General features: G+C 32.8%; 4 protein-coding genes across 5 annotated transcripts; 2 read left to right on the forward strand and 2 right to left on the reverse strand.

Annotated features, from left to right (window-relative positions):
• Window positions 1-2433: 2433 nt before the first annotated feature.
• LOC119829376 (pancreatic triacylglycerol lipase-like) lies at window positions 2434-4418 on the forward strand. The gene is made up of 5 exons (XM_038351846.1): window positions 2434-2470; window positions 2936-3116; window positions 3209-3603; window positions 3713-4043; window positions 4348-4418. Exons 1-5 carry the CDS (start codon window positions 2434-2436, stop codon window positions 4391-4393), a joined length of 990 nt encoding a protein of 329 aa, XP_038207774.1. The 3' UTR covers window positions 4394-4418.
• Window positions 4419-5329: 911 nt separating this feature from the next.
• LOC119829377 (pancreatic lipase-related protein 2-like) lies at window positions 5330-7007 on the forward strand. Its single transcript, XM_038351847.1, has 4 exons — window positions 5330-5484; window positions 5740-5888; window positions 5969-6214; window positions 6580-7007. Exons 1-4 carry the CDS (start codon window positions 5330-5332, stop codon window positions 6912-6914), a joined length of 885 nt encoding a protein of 294 aa, XP_038207775.1. The 3' UTR covers window positions 6915-7007.
• A 214-nt stretch (window positions 7008-7221) lies between these two features.
• On the reverse strand, window positions 7222-10617 carry LOC119829642 (sodium-coupled monocarboxylate transporter 1-like). Its single transcript, XM_038352258.1, has 13 exons — window positions 10289-10617; window positions 10014-10173; window positions 9864-9929; window positions 9732-9783; window positions 9587-9654; window positions 9356-9510; window positions 9141-9281; window positions 8850-9068; window positions 8616-8755; window positions 8409-8536; window positions 8130-8296; window positions 7356-7524; window positions 7222-7277 (listed from the first exon to the last, which is right to left on the reverse strand). The coding sequence occupies exons 1-13, from the start codon at window positions 10495-10497 to the stop codon at window positions 7251-7253; spliced, it is 1701 nt and encodes a 566-aa protein (XP_038208186.1). The 5' UTR covers window positions 10498-10617; the 3' UTR covers window positions 7222-7250.
• Window positions 10618-11451: 834 nt separating this feature from the next.
• Window positions 11452-18041, reverse strand: LOC119829641 (sodium-coupled monocarboxylate transporter 1-like). Of its 2 annotated transcripts, XM_038352257.1 has the most exons (15): window positions 17947-18012; window positions 17768-17870; window positions 16493-16652; window positions 16343-16408; window positions 16217-16268; window positions 16028-16095; window positions 15714-15868; window positions 15127-15267; window positions 14698-14806; window positions 14124-14233; window positions 13595-13737; window positions 13025-13152; window positions 12533-12702; window positions 12133-12358; window positions 11452-11648 (listed from the first exon to the last, which is right to left on the reverse strand). In XM_038352257.1, exons 2-15 carry the CDS (start codon window positions 17803-17805, stop codon window positions 11577-11579), a joined length of 1638 nt encoding a protein of 545 aa, XP_038208185.1. In that variant the 5' UTR covers window positions 17806-17870; window positions 17947-18012; the 3' UTR covers window positions 11452-11576. The 2 variants fall into 2 exon arrangements, with proteins under 2 accessions (XP_038208185.1, XP_038208184.1); XM_038352256.1 differs by having other exon boundaries at window positions 17768-18041.
• Window positions 18042-18156: the final 115 nt, after the last annotated feature.

Below are 18156 nucleotides of genomic sequence, written 5' to 3' on the forward strand. Positions count from 1 at the left end.
TCTTCGCATGGGAAATCGTGACCTGAACAAGCGCGGGTAAGTACTTTATATATTAAGTTTCTTAATTTATAAGAAAAAAAGGGGAAATCCACTGGTAATTAACCTTACTGATTATGATTATCTCATCTATACAAATAAAAATATTCGATAACTTATCCGAATCTACGTGAGGTATTTAATGATACACTTTGATAAATTAAGAAAAATTTATAACAGAATAGCAATTGCAGAAGATAATATAATACAATAATTTTGTTTCAGAGTGGGACTTTACGGTTTAACGACAGGAGGCTCTTGGCCGTTCTAAGAAATTAGGAAACCTATAATATAACCTAAGACCTGGATATTCAACACATAACGTATATATTGTTTAAAAAATATAAAATGTAAAACAAAAAAAAGATCTAGACTGTTTGTTATAAGTTAAATACAATTTTGAAAAAAATATATTTTCTTGTTCCTACCCATTCTATATTTCCCTCTGTTTATATATAATGCCACAAATGAAATCGATTGATAAAAACAACGACGTCAATAAATTCATTCATCATCATCACCATTTACAGTCATAAATGTCCAGAGCTGGACATAATTCACTCAAAAACAATGCAACTTACCTCGCATCCTTGGCTCTTTATCACCTTTCGTGGCCAGCAAGCCTACGTAGTCATCACTCCACCGTGTAGCAAGGCATCCTACGCTTACGCAGTCTCTAAGCAAATTACATGTAACTCACATGAATCGTATAAATCGTAAAAAAAACGAGCTCATTCACTGTTTTTATAATAAATAATTATTTTTAATTTATATATTTCCATCCTTTGAACACTTATAGAATAATACCTGCTTCATTGTAATTTTATCAATATTAAAAATTATATTAAAAGAACTGTAATTATTTGCTAAGTAAAATTGACAGGCGCGATATAACTAAAACCAAATAGCACACTATCATTAGTGTTAAGAGTATTGGGCCTTCACATTGCTTGTTAATTTTTTTTAATTATCACATAGTATGTACTGCCCACAATTGGCTAAATAAGCGACAAAGGAGTTAGCCTGCCTATTATGTCAGCAAGCTTAGACCGATGGTAAACGCTTCTCATCAAATTTTACAAACATTTATTAAGTCTTATAGTTTGGTCAATCTAGATATGCAAAACGAAAATTCCCAAACATCTGAAAATTTGTAATACATCTATCATCCTACTAATATTGTAAATGCAAAAGTTTGTAAGGATGTGTGTGTGTGTGTGTGTGTTTGTTGATCTTCCATGCAGAAACTACTGAGCCGATTGCAATGAAATGAAGTACGGAGATGGCTAAACAACTGGAATAACGGACTTACGCGGGTGAAACCGCGTGGCGCAGCTAGTGTATTATTATACAACAGTAAAAAAAAGTGTCTGTGCATTAAAGATATTCAAAAAACAATAATTCAAGATGATTTGAAATAAATAATAGAGCACGAATCCAAAAAAAGTTGTGTTTGTTTGTCTGTTTAACTGTTTATATGTTTATCTTATATGGTTATCTGTACACGCTAGTCTCCAAATAAAATTTCCCGTCATTCCGATATTTGTAAAAAATACTCGAGGTCAAAGTAAAATGGTTTTCCATGGTTTTCAACGAAATGCTATATTTTCTCATAAAACAAGTCACTGAAAAGTATTCGAATCGTCGCAAAAAATAATTCAAGGAATAAATGAAATTGTCAATCCGTTCAAGTCTTTTATTTCCATGTTGTGTGTTCTTTTTTCCATTCCATAATTTATTAATTTGTCTAATCATAGAACGAAAATGGAAAATATATTAAACTAGCTGCGCCCCGCGGTTTCACCCGCGTAAGTCCGTATCCCGTAGGAGTATCGGGATAAAAAGTTGCCTATATGTTATTCCTGTTGTCCAGCTATCTACGTGCCAAATTTCATTGCAATCGGTTCAGAAGTTTTTGCGTGAAAGAGCAACAAACGCACACACATCGTTACAAACTTTCGCATTTATAATATTACTAGTAGGATTATAATGATTTCTAATATACTGAAGACAGAGAAACTTATGCAAAAGCAAATACAGGTACAGATAAAGTTTAATTGAAATTATAAAATTACTCATGGCGTTCCCACTTTAATCAACTCTTCCAACGAAAGATAATAAACACCAAGTCTTATAAGACAAAAAGGGGTTGTGATTCTTTATTAGACTAATAAATTAAGTATTGAGAAGAACATCGCACGATATCATTGCATGTTTGTTTGTCAATAACTCCCAATGCATGAATATCACGTAACCACGAAACGTAATATTTCGCGTATTACCACTTATTAATCATTAATCATCAAAAATTTGAGATAATATTAATCTGTTAATCCAACTTAGTCTATGTATAAAATAAATTCTTTTACTAATATCCTCGGTACACCTATTACAGCAATGGAAGCTATCAGGCTGCTAATATTGTGTTTCGCAGGTTAGTGCAACATCATTTTAATCGTATTACAAAGGAAGATGTTCTAGATTATTATTTATTCATTTCACATTGATTTCACAGCTTCTGTATATGTTCTGTGTAGCTTATCTCTCAGTTTCAACAACAAAAAATTTACGAAAGTATACAACAACTTAGATACTAATGTCTTACGCTGAAGAGTTAATCTACAGAGCTTCTACCTTGATTTGAGGAACCTTAAATATAAAACATATCTCTAGGATAGACCATTTATCAAGGAATACCTTTTATATTTCCAAATAATGAAAAAATAATTCCTTTTACGAGCAGCCGAAGTTGTGCTGGTCAGTTAGTTATTATTAAAAGACAGATTTCTTTGTTTTTGCGTTCCGTAAACTGAAAGAATGAATGTTAAACATCACCGACTTTTAAATATATTAATATAATAAAAGGTGTGTCCTTCATCTATTTTTATCACATTTTCAGTATTATCTGTGAGTGGCGTTCCCACGTCATTAAGAAATGATGACAACATTGATGACAATCGCTATGTATGGCTAAGCGACGACGATGGTGAGATGCATCTTGTGGATTTAATGGCCCCCGTCGATGAAAATTTGTTGAAAACTAGAAATGGTGCCAACAATGCTTATTGGTTATATACAAGGTTTGTTTTCTTATTTTAATTATGATGTAATAATGTTATTTTTGAGTGAGCATTTTCGAAATATAATCCTCATTAATTATTTTAATTTGTAGAAGAAACCCAAATCAGCCTCAATCGATCACCAACGGTAACACGAATTCAATCCGAAATTCTAACTACAACAGTAACTTGCCATTAAAAATAGTTGTTCACGGATGGACTGGCAGTTTAAACTCAGTACTAAATGCACGAATCACCGATGCATTTCTAGCTGTTAGTGATGTTAATGTCATAGTCGTTGATTGGCACGCGCTCGCTGCGGGGAACTACGTGACAGCCATGCAAGGAGTGCCAAGTGTTGGGCAACATCTAGGCAATTTTGTTAATTGGCTTCTGAATACTGGGGGTGGAAACTGGAACAATGTGCATTTCGTCGGCTTCAGCTTAGGTGCTCATATTGTAGGAAATGCCGGTAGACAGGTTGGTGGAAGAGCTAGGAGGGTAACAGGTGTGTAGATAATAATTCTCAATTTTTAGATTTTACGTCACACTATTGGTTGGGAGTTATTAGGGAGGATAAGAAAACATTTCACTTTAGGACTTCTCTTCAATTTCAGGTCTTGATCCAGCAGGCCCTCTATGGTACACCAATTCGAACGCATTAAACCGTAACGCAGGACAATATGTCGAAGTTATTCATACGAATGTAGACGTTATGGGCATAAGAAGTGCTATTGGAGATGCAGATTTCTATCCCAATGGCGGAAGACACCAACCGGGATGCAATGACGACCAGTGTGCCCACAGTCGAGCATATGATTTGTTTGCTTCTAGCATCCGCACGAACCATTTTCGAGGTCGATTATGCTCTAACTTAAATCAAGCCTTAAGCAACCAATGCAGTGGAAGCACCTTAAATATGGGAAATGGCATATTAAATAAAAATGGGTAAGTTGTCTTCATTAACTAACAAAATGGGGGAGCCGAGGCCTGTTTCCTTTTCCTCACCCTTCCCAGCACATTCCTTTTTTTCAGCCGTTAACCTTTCGTTATTTTTATCCCCTTAAAAGCGGGCAGCGCATTCACAAAGGCACTACCTCTGCCAATGTTCATGGGCAGTGGCGACCGTTTACCATCAGGCGAACCACCAGCTCAATTGCCCGCTGTGATATAAAAATAAATAATTAAAAAAATGAATATAATCCATAAAATGACTGATAGACTGATTACTAACAGAAAACTTTTTTTACAGAAACGGAATCTATGGTCTTAGTACGGGAAGTAGTTGGCCGTTCTAAATCTAAATAATATCTGAAATAAAATGATGATTATCTGTGTATTTATTTGTACATCTTATTTATTTTATTTATATCGAAACATTCATAGAAATAGATGATATGAGCACAATCAATTATATCTAATTGAAAATATATCATACTAATAGTTGATGATACCAAACAGAACAATACAAATTGTTCGTTTTAATAATATATTATTATGAAATTGCTCAACCGCTACGCTAATAACCCTCGATAAAACGTGTTTTGACATAACAAATTAATAGTGAATTAAAATAAATTTATCATGATAAAGCTGAATAATAAGATAACTACGTATAATGTTATCATAATTAAGTAGAAAATTCCACGGTTCTGCATTTCTCTCCAGTCTCCATTATTGTAATCGAAAGATAAAATACAGATTTTTGGAATGAAAAAAACATTAAGCATTTTTACGGCGATTGATGATTTGTGAACATTGATATTCTACATAAAAATGTATAACATAGTCAGAACCTGTTTTACAAGTTTTATTTATGTTTTCAATGTACAGACAGTTATCCATGATTTTATATTAATAGATAATTACACCGAGTTCTTAATTTAAGATAATATTATAATACTACTATAGTACAACTAATAGATAAATTGATAAGCCTGTATGAGTTATAAATAATTAATATTGATTGGTTCGTGACCGTTTAACCACATTGAGATCAATAGTTTAGTAATCATTATAAATAATTTAATATTATTAATAATTACCAAAATTCAGCGATCATGAAGCTGTATTTAATGACATTAGGAATAATATCAGGTAAATAATTAGTAATTTATTATACAACTGTTTTCCATCAATGCTAATGATTCATGATGTTTATTTAACTATAAGACATATTTCAATTACCTTTATATTAACAAATAGTAAGCTTCGGTGCGATCCTCAATCATCCAATGGAACATTATGAAGAAGGGGATAGATATTTTTATTTCCCTGGAGATGGTGATAATAGTCTGCATTTAGTGGACAGCCTAGCACCAATTGATTATGTTTTCTTGGACGAATTTAGACGAAGTTCAGATAATTATCGCTATTGGTTATTTACTAGGTAAGTTCCAGTGTCAAACTATTGTTTAATATTCATATCGTTAAAAGATAAATTGCAATTTTAATTAAAATTTCGATATACTACAGTGTGTACTAATCTTTTGACAGTAAATGGTATTGTTTCTCTTTATTTGACTTAGCAATTTATCGCTTATGACGCACCATACGTAACCCTGTATGTACGTAAAAAAATTATATCTCAGGAAAAAAATTAACATAGAAGCAATAGAGTTTGGAACGAAAATCTATGTTTTAGACAAAATCCTGCAATGCCGCTTGTATTGGATTATGGAGACAAAGCATCCATTTTAAATTCGTCTTTCAATCCATATAACCAAGTCGTATTTTTAGTACACGGTTGGTATGGTCACGGCGATAACACAATGAACAGAATTTTAACAGATGGTAAGAAACATAACAATCGCATCAACAACATCACCAATAAATTATAATTGTTGAAACTTATCTTAAAATTTTTTCTTCAGCATTTTTACAAAAGCACGATGTGAACGTTATAGTATTAGATTGGAGTGCTCTTTCAACTAGAAATTATATAACAGCGAAAAAAGGTGTGGCCGTTCTTGGGGAGCACGTTGGAAAATTCATCATGTGGCTGAACGAAGAATTTGGTATTTCTTATAATAAAATACATTTGGTCGGATTTAGCTTAGGCGCTCATATGGTTGGTAATGCAGGTAGAACTACAGGCGGTTTGGTTAAGAGAATAACAGGTAATCCTCATTTAATATTATAAATGCGAAAGTTTGTATGTATTTTGATAATACTTTCACAACGAAGCGATTTTATGATATAATTTTTTTATTAGGAGGGTAGAGAGTGACAAAGGCTAGTTTTTACCGCAATGAAACGTCTTTCCTATGGCATATCCTTTGACTGCGCGGGCGAAGCTCACTGGTGGAAAAAATTATTGTTTTACAATCGTTCTGGAATGATCTTTTTAAGTTATTAATAAACAAAAAGTGATAATCAAAAATAAAATTCAACATCATTTGTTCACGTAAAAGCAACAGAAATACATTTAAATAATAAACCTAATATAACATGGATATTATTCAACATATAATCAATTAAACAGGTCTTGATCCAGCTGGTCCTCTTTGGAAAAATGATCGAAATCGTCTACGTAGTTCTGATGCACAATACGTGGAAGTGATCCACACTAATACAGCCTTATATGGCTATTCTGACCCTTGTGGTGACGCGGACTTCTATCCTAATGGAGGCGCATTAATGCCTGGCTGTTGGTTCAATGTGTGCTCTCATAGCAAAGGATACGAGTATATGGCAGCCTCGATTGTACACGATCATCTTCTAGCACAAGAATGTTCAAATATACGTGACGCAAGTTATGACAAATGTTCTGGAACAGTCTATCCGATGGGCAATAGTGACTTATCGAAATCAAGGTAAATATGATGCTTTATGTAGAATATCATGAAAAGGTAGTTGATGGACAAAATTTTAAGGCAAATATATATCTTTATTTTATTAATAAAAGGGTTCCTTTTTTGCAAAGTTTCATACAAATAAATTGTACTGATTAAAGACAAATCTATTATTCTATTGAAATAGAAAAGCTATAGAATATAATCATTAAAATGTATTAATTAATTATGTGTCATTGTCTTTTCAGGTCAGGAATATACAGAGTAAATACGGGTACAGAATTCCCTTTTTAATCGTGAGGATACAAATTAATAAACTTAAGATTTCTTTGTAAAATGTTTATTTAAATTATCTCTTAGCTCACCGCTTCATATCCAATTCATCTACCTGTGAGGAACAAAAATCATCATTTTATTTACTAATTATAAAAGAAAAGAAACTAATGTGTTTAATAAATACACTCACTCTCATCTTCCCCGATATCCAATGCCTCAAAAATGGTGCAAATAACTTCGCCTCAACAGAAACTCTTTCCTTGGGCCTCAGGCTAACTAGGCATGCTACTAAAACTGTGATGGTACATCCAAAAGCCGTAAACCATAAATAAGATATGCGATAAAGGTACGGCACTCCACTGAAAAAGTGAAAAATGCAAATACGTAATGAAAACGTTAAAACTCATTTAATATAAAATGCAATAACTATCGTCAGTTACATTTGACAATTAAAAAAGAATTAGTTCTTGTTAAAATAAAAAAGTCATTATTCCACATACCACATACCACAAACAAAATAATAATAATATATATTTTTAATCAAGTAAAGCAGCATAAAGACTTTGTGAAAGATTTTCATATAGCATTATACCACAGTCGAATAAAACTGATGATGATAATGAATGTTTGTAATTGATCCCCAAAAAGTTTAGTGGGAAGGAAATCCTATTAATGAATATTTTTATAATATATTAAACATGAATGATGTATCATAAAACAATTGTTAGCTAATTACAACGAGCGACAATGTATAGGTATATGGGTATATGTATAGGTAGGTACTTATCAGTTACCAAGGAATAACCTCTCGTCTTTTCATCTAATCTAATTATTTAACAATATTATCAATTTCTATTATCTTATTCCCTTGACCTAAATCTACATAATTCATATCAAAGATACCTTGAAGAAAATCAATTATTTAATATATAAATTTTCTGTCGACTTCTACATCTATACGAACCTGTCTTGGTCTGAAATGGAGGGTGATAAATCGAAGTCATACGTGCAGTTGTACGTATATCTGTCCTTCTCTTTAAATATTAGTAATGATTGAACTTGAGCAAGCTGCGCCTGCGCCGCGACCCACCAAGCAGACGTCAAACCAATAAATCCACCAGTAAGCGCACTCTTCAACATACAACCAATTTTAATGAAGTTTTATTAAAATATCACCCATTCTTAGAACAGTACAATATAGAAATGAAAAAACAAACTTTGTATTTATTAAAAAAGGACTTACGGTTCCATCTATAAATGGTAGAAAGAGCCCCATTAGAAATATCCCGGCAAGTGGTCCCATAGAAGCCGATGATAAGCTTATTGTCAATTGTAAAACTGAGCCTAGCATTTCTACAACGAACACTAAGCCTGAAATGCATTTTAAGGATATAACTACTTATGATATTTTTATTTTTGGTATTAATCACCCAGCTTAAAAATTACATACCAACACATATACATCCTAATACCACAACAACTGATCGTATTAATATTTGCGTATGCCTTTGATTTAAATCTTTAAAAAATGGTTTCCAAAAATCTTCCAGGACTACAGCAGCCATCGAGTTAAGTCCCGTTGATAAAGAGCTGGAAATAAACCAGTGAGCTATTTTACCTAATTTTGGTTAACATATATGTGCATAAATTATACCTAAGTGGGATTATGAAGCTTAATATTTACCTAAGAGCAGCACTAAATACTCCAGCAACGAATACTCCTGGTACACCATTCCAATCCCCCAAAATATCCATCACTAACAACGGCAATAATTGGTCTTTCGCTAAAGCGAGTTTTGAATTCAGTGGATCACAGTCATAATAACGAGCATATGCCAATAAACCACTGTATCCACACAAAATTAATATTAGAAAAACTCCAAATAGGAATCCCCACACCGCCCTGAAAAGTACATCTTAATTGAATACATAAAGTAAAGAAAACATGTTGAGCATTTCAGAAAATTCAGCTCACTTTTTGGATGATCTCACATCGGGCAATGATAAAAATCTTTGCATCATCGATTGGTTGACTGCTATATTTCCAATCCAATAAAAAGAAGATCCAATGGTGACGGCGTAAAATGAATGTCTTTCTGTTAAATCAAAGCTGAAACTATAGCACGCTCCATAAGTAAACAATTGTTTGTATTTTAAATAAAAAGTTATTTAGAATGTTCTAGTGCTTACGGAGGATGTTCTATTCTTCCACTATCCCAATTTCTTTTCAATACTTCCTCAAAACCGCCAACCTTTATTGTTCCCTTAATAATGACTAAAAACATTGCTCCAATCATTACTATAGTTTGAAAAACGTCCGTCCAAACCACCGCTTTTAAGCCCCCCTAAAATTTTTTAATAACAGAGAGTTACAAGTTTTAATATCGCATATAAATTTATTAAAATAGAATACAAACGTACCACTGATGTATAAAAAATGCAAACGAGGCATACGATCGGGGATACTACATGTATATTTACACCAGTCACTAAAAAATAATACGACATTAAGTTCCCTTAAATTTCATAAAGTAATCATCAGTAAATAAAGATCTGCTTATTTAACCTTGATTAAACGCCAATGCAGGAACATAAATAACAATTGGGAGCCAAGCCATCTGAAATATGGTTTATAGTTAAAAACTATGTAGCAATACTCTTAAAATGTCGACACTAAAAGCATGAAGTTTAGGATTACCAAATAAACGCTGAAGAGAACTGATCCAAAAACCCTTATCCTCTTATCGTAGCGTAATTCCAAATACTGAAATGCAAATTTTATAGGTTTTAGAAGTATTATATGTAGTATTCAATATTTTATTAATGTTGCAAATAAATTGTTACATACTTCGTAAGCTGATGTTAAATTTAATTCGTGCAGTACCGGAATAAATGTATGGCTTATAATTATTGACATAACTATGGCACCAATGATATTGAAAACGTAGGAAGTACCGAATACGTAAAGTTCTGTCGGGATGCCCAAAAGGGATATTCCTGAAACAAAGCTGAAAAGACGATATGGTATAGTTGATTTTATGTTATGAGTTGGAAATAATAATAATTCACCTCGTTTCAGTATGAAGTGTTGAAACTGCGTATAAATTACTATAATTTACTTACCTTGCTACTAGGGAAAAACATACCGGAAGAAGAGACATATTTCTGCCGCCCATTAAATAGTCTTGTGTTGATTTTTGTTTATTGATAAAACCAAAATAGATACCGACACCACCACAAATAGCTAACATTATAACAAACACAGAATAATCTATCCACGAAAAATGTTGATAGGTCGCGCGTACCTCGGAAACGTAAAGTTTTTCAGACATTTTAATTCATGAAATCTTTACATTTAATATACAAGACGAGTGTTTCCTTTGACCTTTGAGAGCACAATAGCGTAAGTTCCGAGTGTAGCAATTTATCAATTACCTCCCGCGATTTTTCTACGCGACTTGTAGACGACCTATTTTTGTCCAGTTATTCATTGAATACTTCCGTTTTGCTTATAATAGACTTAGGGATGGATGGGAATTGATTTACAGTTTAAATATAAAACATGTATTCTAATATTATTTATGATATAGACGATTTTAAGTTTGTGAGGCTGTGAAGGGTCATCTTTACCGAGAAACGTAAACATATTTTCATCCTGATTCAAATCAGGCAAAGCGGGAGCAAGCAAGAAGTCTGTACAGATAATATAATACAAATTTGTTTGTGTTCTAAGATGCTAATCACAGGAACTACTGAACTGTCTTAAAAAGTTCTTTCACAGTTGGATATGTACATGATCTTAGTGTTAAAGGCTCTGTTTGTACCGCGGGCGAAGCGGAGGCGAACTGCCAGTATTATATATGTATACTAGCTGACCCGGTAAACGCTGTTTTGTCTTACTCTTATCCTTTAGGGGTATGAAAAATAGATTCCGATTCTCACACATACCCAATATGCACACAAAATTTCATAAGAATCGGTCCAGCCGTTTCGGAGGAGTTTGGCGACGAAAACTGTGACACGAGAATTTTATATATTAGATGGATTCTTGTACGCTACAATAAAATGGTCCTTTTATATTAACCGTACCTAGTGGATTAGTTGAAAATAAAATGAATAAAATTGAAGGTCAGTTGTTTGTTATTTGCTATGATACCTAATATACGTTACCATTCTGTACTGAACTCCCGTAATCTTTATGATTTCCAGCTTATATGACACTATAAATTTTCCTGTGATTATAGAAAGATATAGCAAAACAGATTGTTTATGGGAATATTAACGATTTGTTTTTTATCATCGTTTTGTTAGTGAAGTTTATAAAATTATATTTCAGCCTTATAATAAAGAATTTTATTTATATAACCTACAAAAATTAGGTTTGTGTAATTATTTAAAATTATTTTCAGTCTCAGTTTGTGTCTTGTGTGTTTCCATGAATAGGCTTCATGCTTATAGATCTTGAATTATGATGCTGTTTGTCCTACAAAAAAAAATACAATTAGGCATATGTAAACAATATTAAAAGAATTTTTTCCGATTTCACAACTCCTGGGTATGACTAAGATTATCGTTTCCGTTAAACAGATAAATAATGTATGAAATAAACATCAAAAAGTGTTACATAGGCTATCAGTGATATTATCAGCAATTGGTGAAACTAGCCCATAATATTATACAGAACTAGCTTACCCGGCAAACTTCGCAACGCCTGTTTTCATTTTTCATTAAACATTTATCCGCATTTTTTACCTTTTAACCCTTCCCTGGATTATTGTGAATGCATCGAAACCAAAATAATCAAAATCGGCCCAGCCACTCTAGAGTTTTAGCAAGAATAACGAACAGCAATTGATTTCTATATATAAAAAAACGTCTTCTATCATATCACTATAATCTTTTATAAAATCAGAATTAAACAATGCTATATCCATACCAACAAATTAAAAAAATAAGTATATAAATACCTTATGACACTTATAAGCGCAAATAAATGGCTCTTCTTTCGGATGAGGTGGGTCTCGAAATAATTTTCTTATCTGTGGAGCGAGAAGTTTTGGCGCGGGCGGGACATACGCTTTTCCTAGCGCTTTGCTAACACCCGCTATTGACATTCCTATACACATAGTTATTACACATCCAGAAAGCGTATACCACATATACGATACATGTAATATTGGACTTACTTCGACCCTGAAAATAACCTGCTCATTGTACATTAAACTACATTATTATTGAATATTAAAAAAATCAATGATCGTTGAAGAATAAGAAGAAGTGAGATTCAATCGTAGGAATAATGAGTTTATTCAGTATCTTTTAGAATAAATGATTGTTATTTATATTATTTTCAAAGTTTAAATATACCTTTCTACTGTTTCCATATTATTGAAATCCAGTGTATGATTGTAAACACATCCATCTACACTGAGCGGCTTATGTGGGTGTGTGATATGACCGCTAGCTATGGCCAACTGTGCCGATAAACACCACCACGCCATTGATACCAATCCAGTGATACCTCCTATTAACGCTGCCTATACAAAAAATAACTTCATGAACATAAAGCGCTTCAATGCTGTAAAACTAAAAACGTTTGACTCTTTACCGTAGCTTTGCGTTACGTTTTATTAAATACACATATTATTTTTCAATTCTATAAAATCATTAAAATTGCATACAATATAAGTACATTTAGAGAACGGGTCGCCCATAACTGATTAAAAGATCTGGGATTCGAAATTTGAAAAATCACATTCATGAATGCACGTATTGAATAATACAATTATCTTACATCTATATTAACATTGATATATAAAGATCAAATATGTATATAATGCAATGAATTATTGTAGTTACCATTCCATCAACCCACGGCATCAAGATCCCCATAGTGAATACCCCGAGCTGAGGCCCCATAGTTATTGCTTCCAATGTCATTGTCAATTGGAGGATCGTGCCCAATTTCTCAACGATAAATGTTAATGCTGTAATTGAGGTTTCAGTCGCTTAAAATACCTGTACTCAGAAATATACGGAACACAAAGGTGCAGAATATATCGATCAATAAAAATATTCATTTAAATAACACGCACGCTTTTTGTTTTTCTAATTAACTAGTTGCGCGCGGTTTCACCCGCGTAAGTCCGTATACCGTAGGAATATCGGGATAAAAAGTTGCCTATATGTTATTCCAGTTGTCGAGCTAGGTCTGTACAAAATTTCATTGCAACCGGTTCAGTAGTTTTTGCGTGAAAGAGCAACAAACACACACATCCTTATAGGATAATATTAATATTATTTAATTTAAATATCTTTCTGCGTATTGCTTCTTTCAACTTGTCTACGGCTAAGTTATCAGAAGAAGTTGTCAGATATCTTAATTTTATTACTATAAATAAGAAATAAACTCATTAAAACGTAAATCACCTAAGCAAAGTATTCCAATAATAATGACCACTACCCTCAGCAGCCAGCTTGTTTGTCGGTCTGAAAGTTTTCTCTTGAAGAATGGCTTATAAAAGTCCTCAAGCACTACAGCTGACATCGAGTTTAAGCTCGTTGATAGGGAACTAAAAAAGACTTCAAATTACATTTTCAAAAACGCATTTAAAGTCTAAATTATGTTTTATTTTATTCCCAATGTGACTACATCAAGAAAATAACGACAAAATGAATCATGTCATATCCAGTGACGTCATTATATAATGACAGCATGATTCTCGTTTTGCCCAGCCCATCGTCTTTCCTAACTATTATTACGCTATAAAAAATACACGCTTTTACTAATCCCTATGCTTTTTCTTCCGGTACACTAAAACATTCTGAGAATACAGGACCTTTAATTTACATACATTTTTTGTAAATTATGCTATATGAATATCAGTAAAGAGTCTACAATGCTATCAACCACTTTTTTTTCAGTAAAGAGTATTTTTTTCGTATTTAACTAGTTTACCTTAAAGCGGCACTGAATATGCCAGCAAGAAACACTCCTGGCAGTCCGGGAAAGTCGCCCAGAACGTCCATGACTAGAAGCGGCAATAGTTGATCCTTTGCCTTCGCTAACTAAAAATATAGCTTAAAATGTGATTAACTCGATAAAAAAACCATAAATTTCTACCCGTGAAAGCCTTTACGTGACAACCATAAAAATCTCTCGTAATTTATTATAGGTTCTTTATAGATAATTGTAGATTCTATCTATCTTCATAACAAAATTGCAGCACATTGATTCAGAAAAGCCTATCGCTTATATAACTTATACTTAACATATCTATTTTAATGCGGGAGTAGAGCAGGCTTCGATCAATAGTGGCATGCTACTGTGATTCATACGGTAAGTGGGGGAGCCAGAGGCCCATATCCTTTTCCTCATAATTCCCAGTCCGATCCTTTATGCCCGTCGTCAGTTGTTTTTCTATCCTATTTAAGCAGACAGTGCATTTGCAGAGGCTTAGCTTTTGTAAATATTCATGGGCGCTGGTGATCAATTACCATTACGATTTTTTGTAATTTTTTTTCATCTTTACCTTAGTTTGCAATGGATCACAGTCGTAAAATCTAGCATAAATCAACAATCCACAATACAGACAGAAACAGTAGAGTATTGAAATTCCAATGCAGAATAGGAATACCGACCTGAAAAAAAACTTAATTATTTTATGACGACTTACTTAAATAAACCATGCACAACTTGCTGATAGAGTTTCTGATAGCATACTTAACTTATAAACATGTGTATAAATTTTCATGCATTACATATTTATCATTATATGTGACAGATAATCTAAACAGGCACTACTAAAAGTAGCGCAACTGGCTATAAATAATTAAGTGTTGATATTTTAGTAAACATATTCGATGTTACACATTTTACAGTTTGTAATATTAATTCTATTTAAACCTCCGCTAATCAAATGTCTTATGAAGAAAGTAGTTATCTTCCTGAAATAATTTACCACTTCGCGCCTCGCAATGTAGGGAGAGCCAGATATCGTTGAACCATAGTTTGATTAACTGCGTTGGCTTGTAACCAATAAATTACCCCTCCTATCACTAAATTCCATATTGTATGTCGTGCTGTGGGGTTAAGATCCCAACTAAAAAACAATAAAAATAAGTGACATTTAAGACGGTCGAACGTTAACGTTAAAATTCAAAAAAAATCGATAAAGTCATTAATAAATAAATTAAAATAATATTTTCTTGTGTTTGATTTTACGCGAGTGTTATACATTTAGAAGTCTCCCCGTAACCACGCTCGCTGTAAAGTGTTCGAAACGTCGGTTTTATCATGTAATGAATAAATCGCGTTTAAAATCCGTTAAAAAGTTTTTAATTTATAAATTAAAATAAGTTAAATGTGGATTAAATACAAAATAAATTAATTGATGAAACAATTTTCAGAAAATCATTCTGAATGATTCGTGCGCCGAATAAGACAAAATAAGACAAAAAGTAAACCGAATAGGACAATAAGGCTTTTCAAGCTTAAAAGAAACAACAAATAAATTTCAAATAACGTACTATTTTTAAAAATACTTACTTGGGTGCTTCAATCCTTCCACTTTCCATGTTACGTTGCCATACAACACCGAATCCACCAATATCTAGCGTACCTTTTACAGCAACCAATGCCATCGCTCCTAACATTACAGTTATTTGAATAACATCAGTCCAAACGACTGCTTGCAGACCACCCTTAAAATAATAAGACTTATTGTATTCAATTAGAACAAAAATAGCAATAATATTATTATATCACGCTACTCGGAAACAAATAATTAGGAAGTCCACTATTAATATTATATACCTAGGTCAGTATTTATCATAGACTAATATAGGCTATGTTATACTTACAGCGCTCGTATAAAATATGCAAACTAAACACACAATTGGTGTAATTATGTGAATATTAACTCCAGTCACTGTAATAAAAAATATCCTTCGTATAATTTACAAAAAGTATACTTTTTTATGTGATTCCAATTATGATATAATTAATCGTTTAGTGTGCTATAGGCATATTCGTCTAAATAAATGTTTTACCTTGATTAAAAGCAAGCGCTGGTACATAAATGACAATTGGTAACCATCCTATCTGAAAAAAATATATATATAAAATAGAAACATTCATAAATATCACTGAATTTCTTTTGATTGAGTATTACTTACCATCGCAAAAACGAAAAGCATTGAACCGAATAGACGTACTTTGTTATCAAACCTCAGTGACAAATACTAAAAAAAGTGGTAAATAAATTAAATAAAAAATTACACATACATTAATCACTACAATTAAAATTAAGTTTCCTTCGTATCTACCTCATAATTTGATGTCATCTTAAGTTCGTGAAATACAGGCAGATATATTTGAGTCATGAAAATGGACATTAGAAATATCCCGATTATAATATAAGAATATTGCGTCCCGTACATGTATACTTCTGTTGGTGAACCCAATAACGTTATTCCAGAAATAAAACTGAAAAGTATAAAGAGGTACTCTAGAATATGTTTTCGTAAATACCATTCAAACACAAAATATAATAGACCGAATCTAATTAGCTCAATCTATTATCTTTGATAACCGCAGAAAGATAAATTGACATCAATTTTCCCATGTGAATTAGATATATAATAATCGATGACGCTAACAAGCCTCCATAGTAACTCCACACAGAACAATGAAGTATTAAAATCGCTTCGGTGCAACATAAATAAAAACAAATAACAGACGAATAAAGACACTTTCGCATTTATAATATGATATTAGTACGGATTGTCAGGTTTGTGAAATAGTATTTAGATATATTTTAATCATTATAATCTAACAATCAAAATAACATTAATGATTGAACACTATCGCACGAAGAGACGCCTGATGTTAGCGCTACCACCGCCATTTAGAGAGGTGATTATGCTTCTACAAATGGATTTTAAATTTGAAAGGGATTAAGAAAGGTTTGACGAGATAAATAAAAGAAAGAATTGGGAAAGGTAAGGATAAGGATATGGGCCTTCGGCTCCCCTACTCATCGTACGAAACACAGTGGCATGCCACTATTTGCCACACACCGGTTTTCTGTGGGAGTGTGAAACTTCCCCGCTGCGACCTGGCCGAATTCGTGCCGGACGTTCTCGACAGCCACATGCAAACATATGTACATCTTGGATAACATGACGCATCAACTATTATTATGGTGAGACCACTCAACATATCATGCGAAAGCTTAAATAATAATCATTCAGATCTTGAAAAATTTTAACATGTATTTCCCAGAGGGTTTTATGAGCCAGTCCCAAAACAACTTTAGTGTTTCCACAGGTATTCTCTCTTTATCGCGAATGGGTTTATTTAACTCATTTTGGATGAAGGCTGGATATTGCCACGTATATTTTATTTCCAAGCATTCCACCAGAATGTTTTATAACAATTGTTATACAGATTTACCCATGATAGTTATGGTGATATTATCCTAATGTCTTAATGTACATTTTTAACATTTACCCTTTGCTTAGGGTAAATAAAACAACTTTAGCACATAGTACCAACTTGTAGGTATAAGACAGATAAGAATAATTTAAATTACTACTAACCTGGCTACTAAAGACATGGAAACAGGCAACACTTTCATATTCCTTCCGCCAAGAAGATAATCGTTCTGCGTTGTCTGCTTTTTGAAAAAGCCCCAGTAAACACCTACAAATGCACTTATTGCTAACATAAATATGAAAACTATGTAATCCACCCAGGAAAACTTTTGCATTTTAAACACCATATCGGCAACATTGTCCTGTGTGTCACCCATAATAAATGTTCTCTGAACAACGATAATCTACTACAGCAAGGGATCCTCGATTCAAATGGCAAGTTAACCCAGCGAGTAAATTCAATCTGTTACAATGAAAAAATTACGATTACTCGCAATTTAAAAGAGGATGTTGCGAGATCCCCCCAATAGTTACTAGCATTGAATCGGAATCTG

This window comes from Zerene cesonia, chromosome 10 (genome assembly GCF_012273895.1).
Source record: "Zerene cesonia ecotype Mississippi chromosome 10, Zerene_cesonia_1.1, whole genome shotgun sequence".
NCBI lineage: Eukaryota > Metazoa > Arthropoda > Insecta > Lepidoptera > Pieridae > Zerene > Zerene cesonia.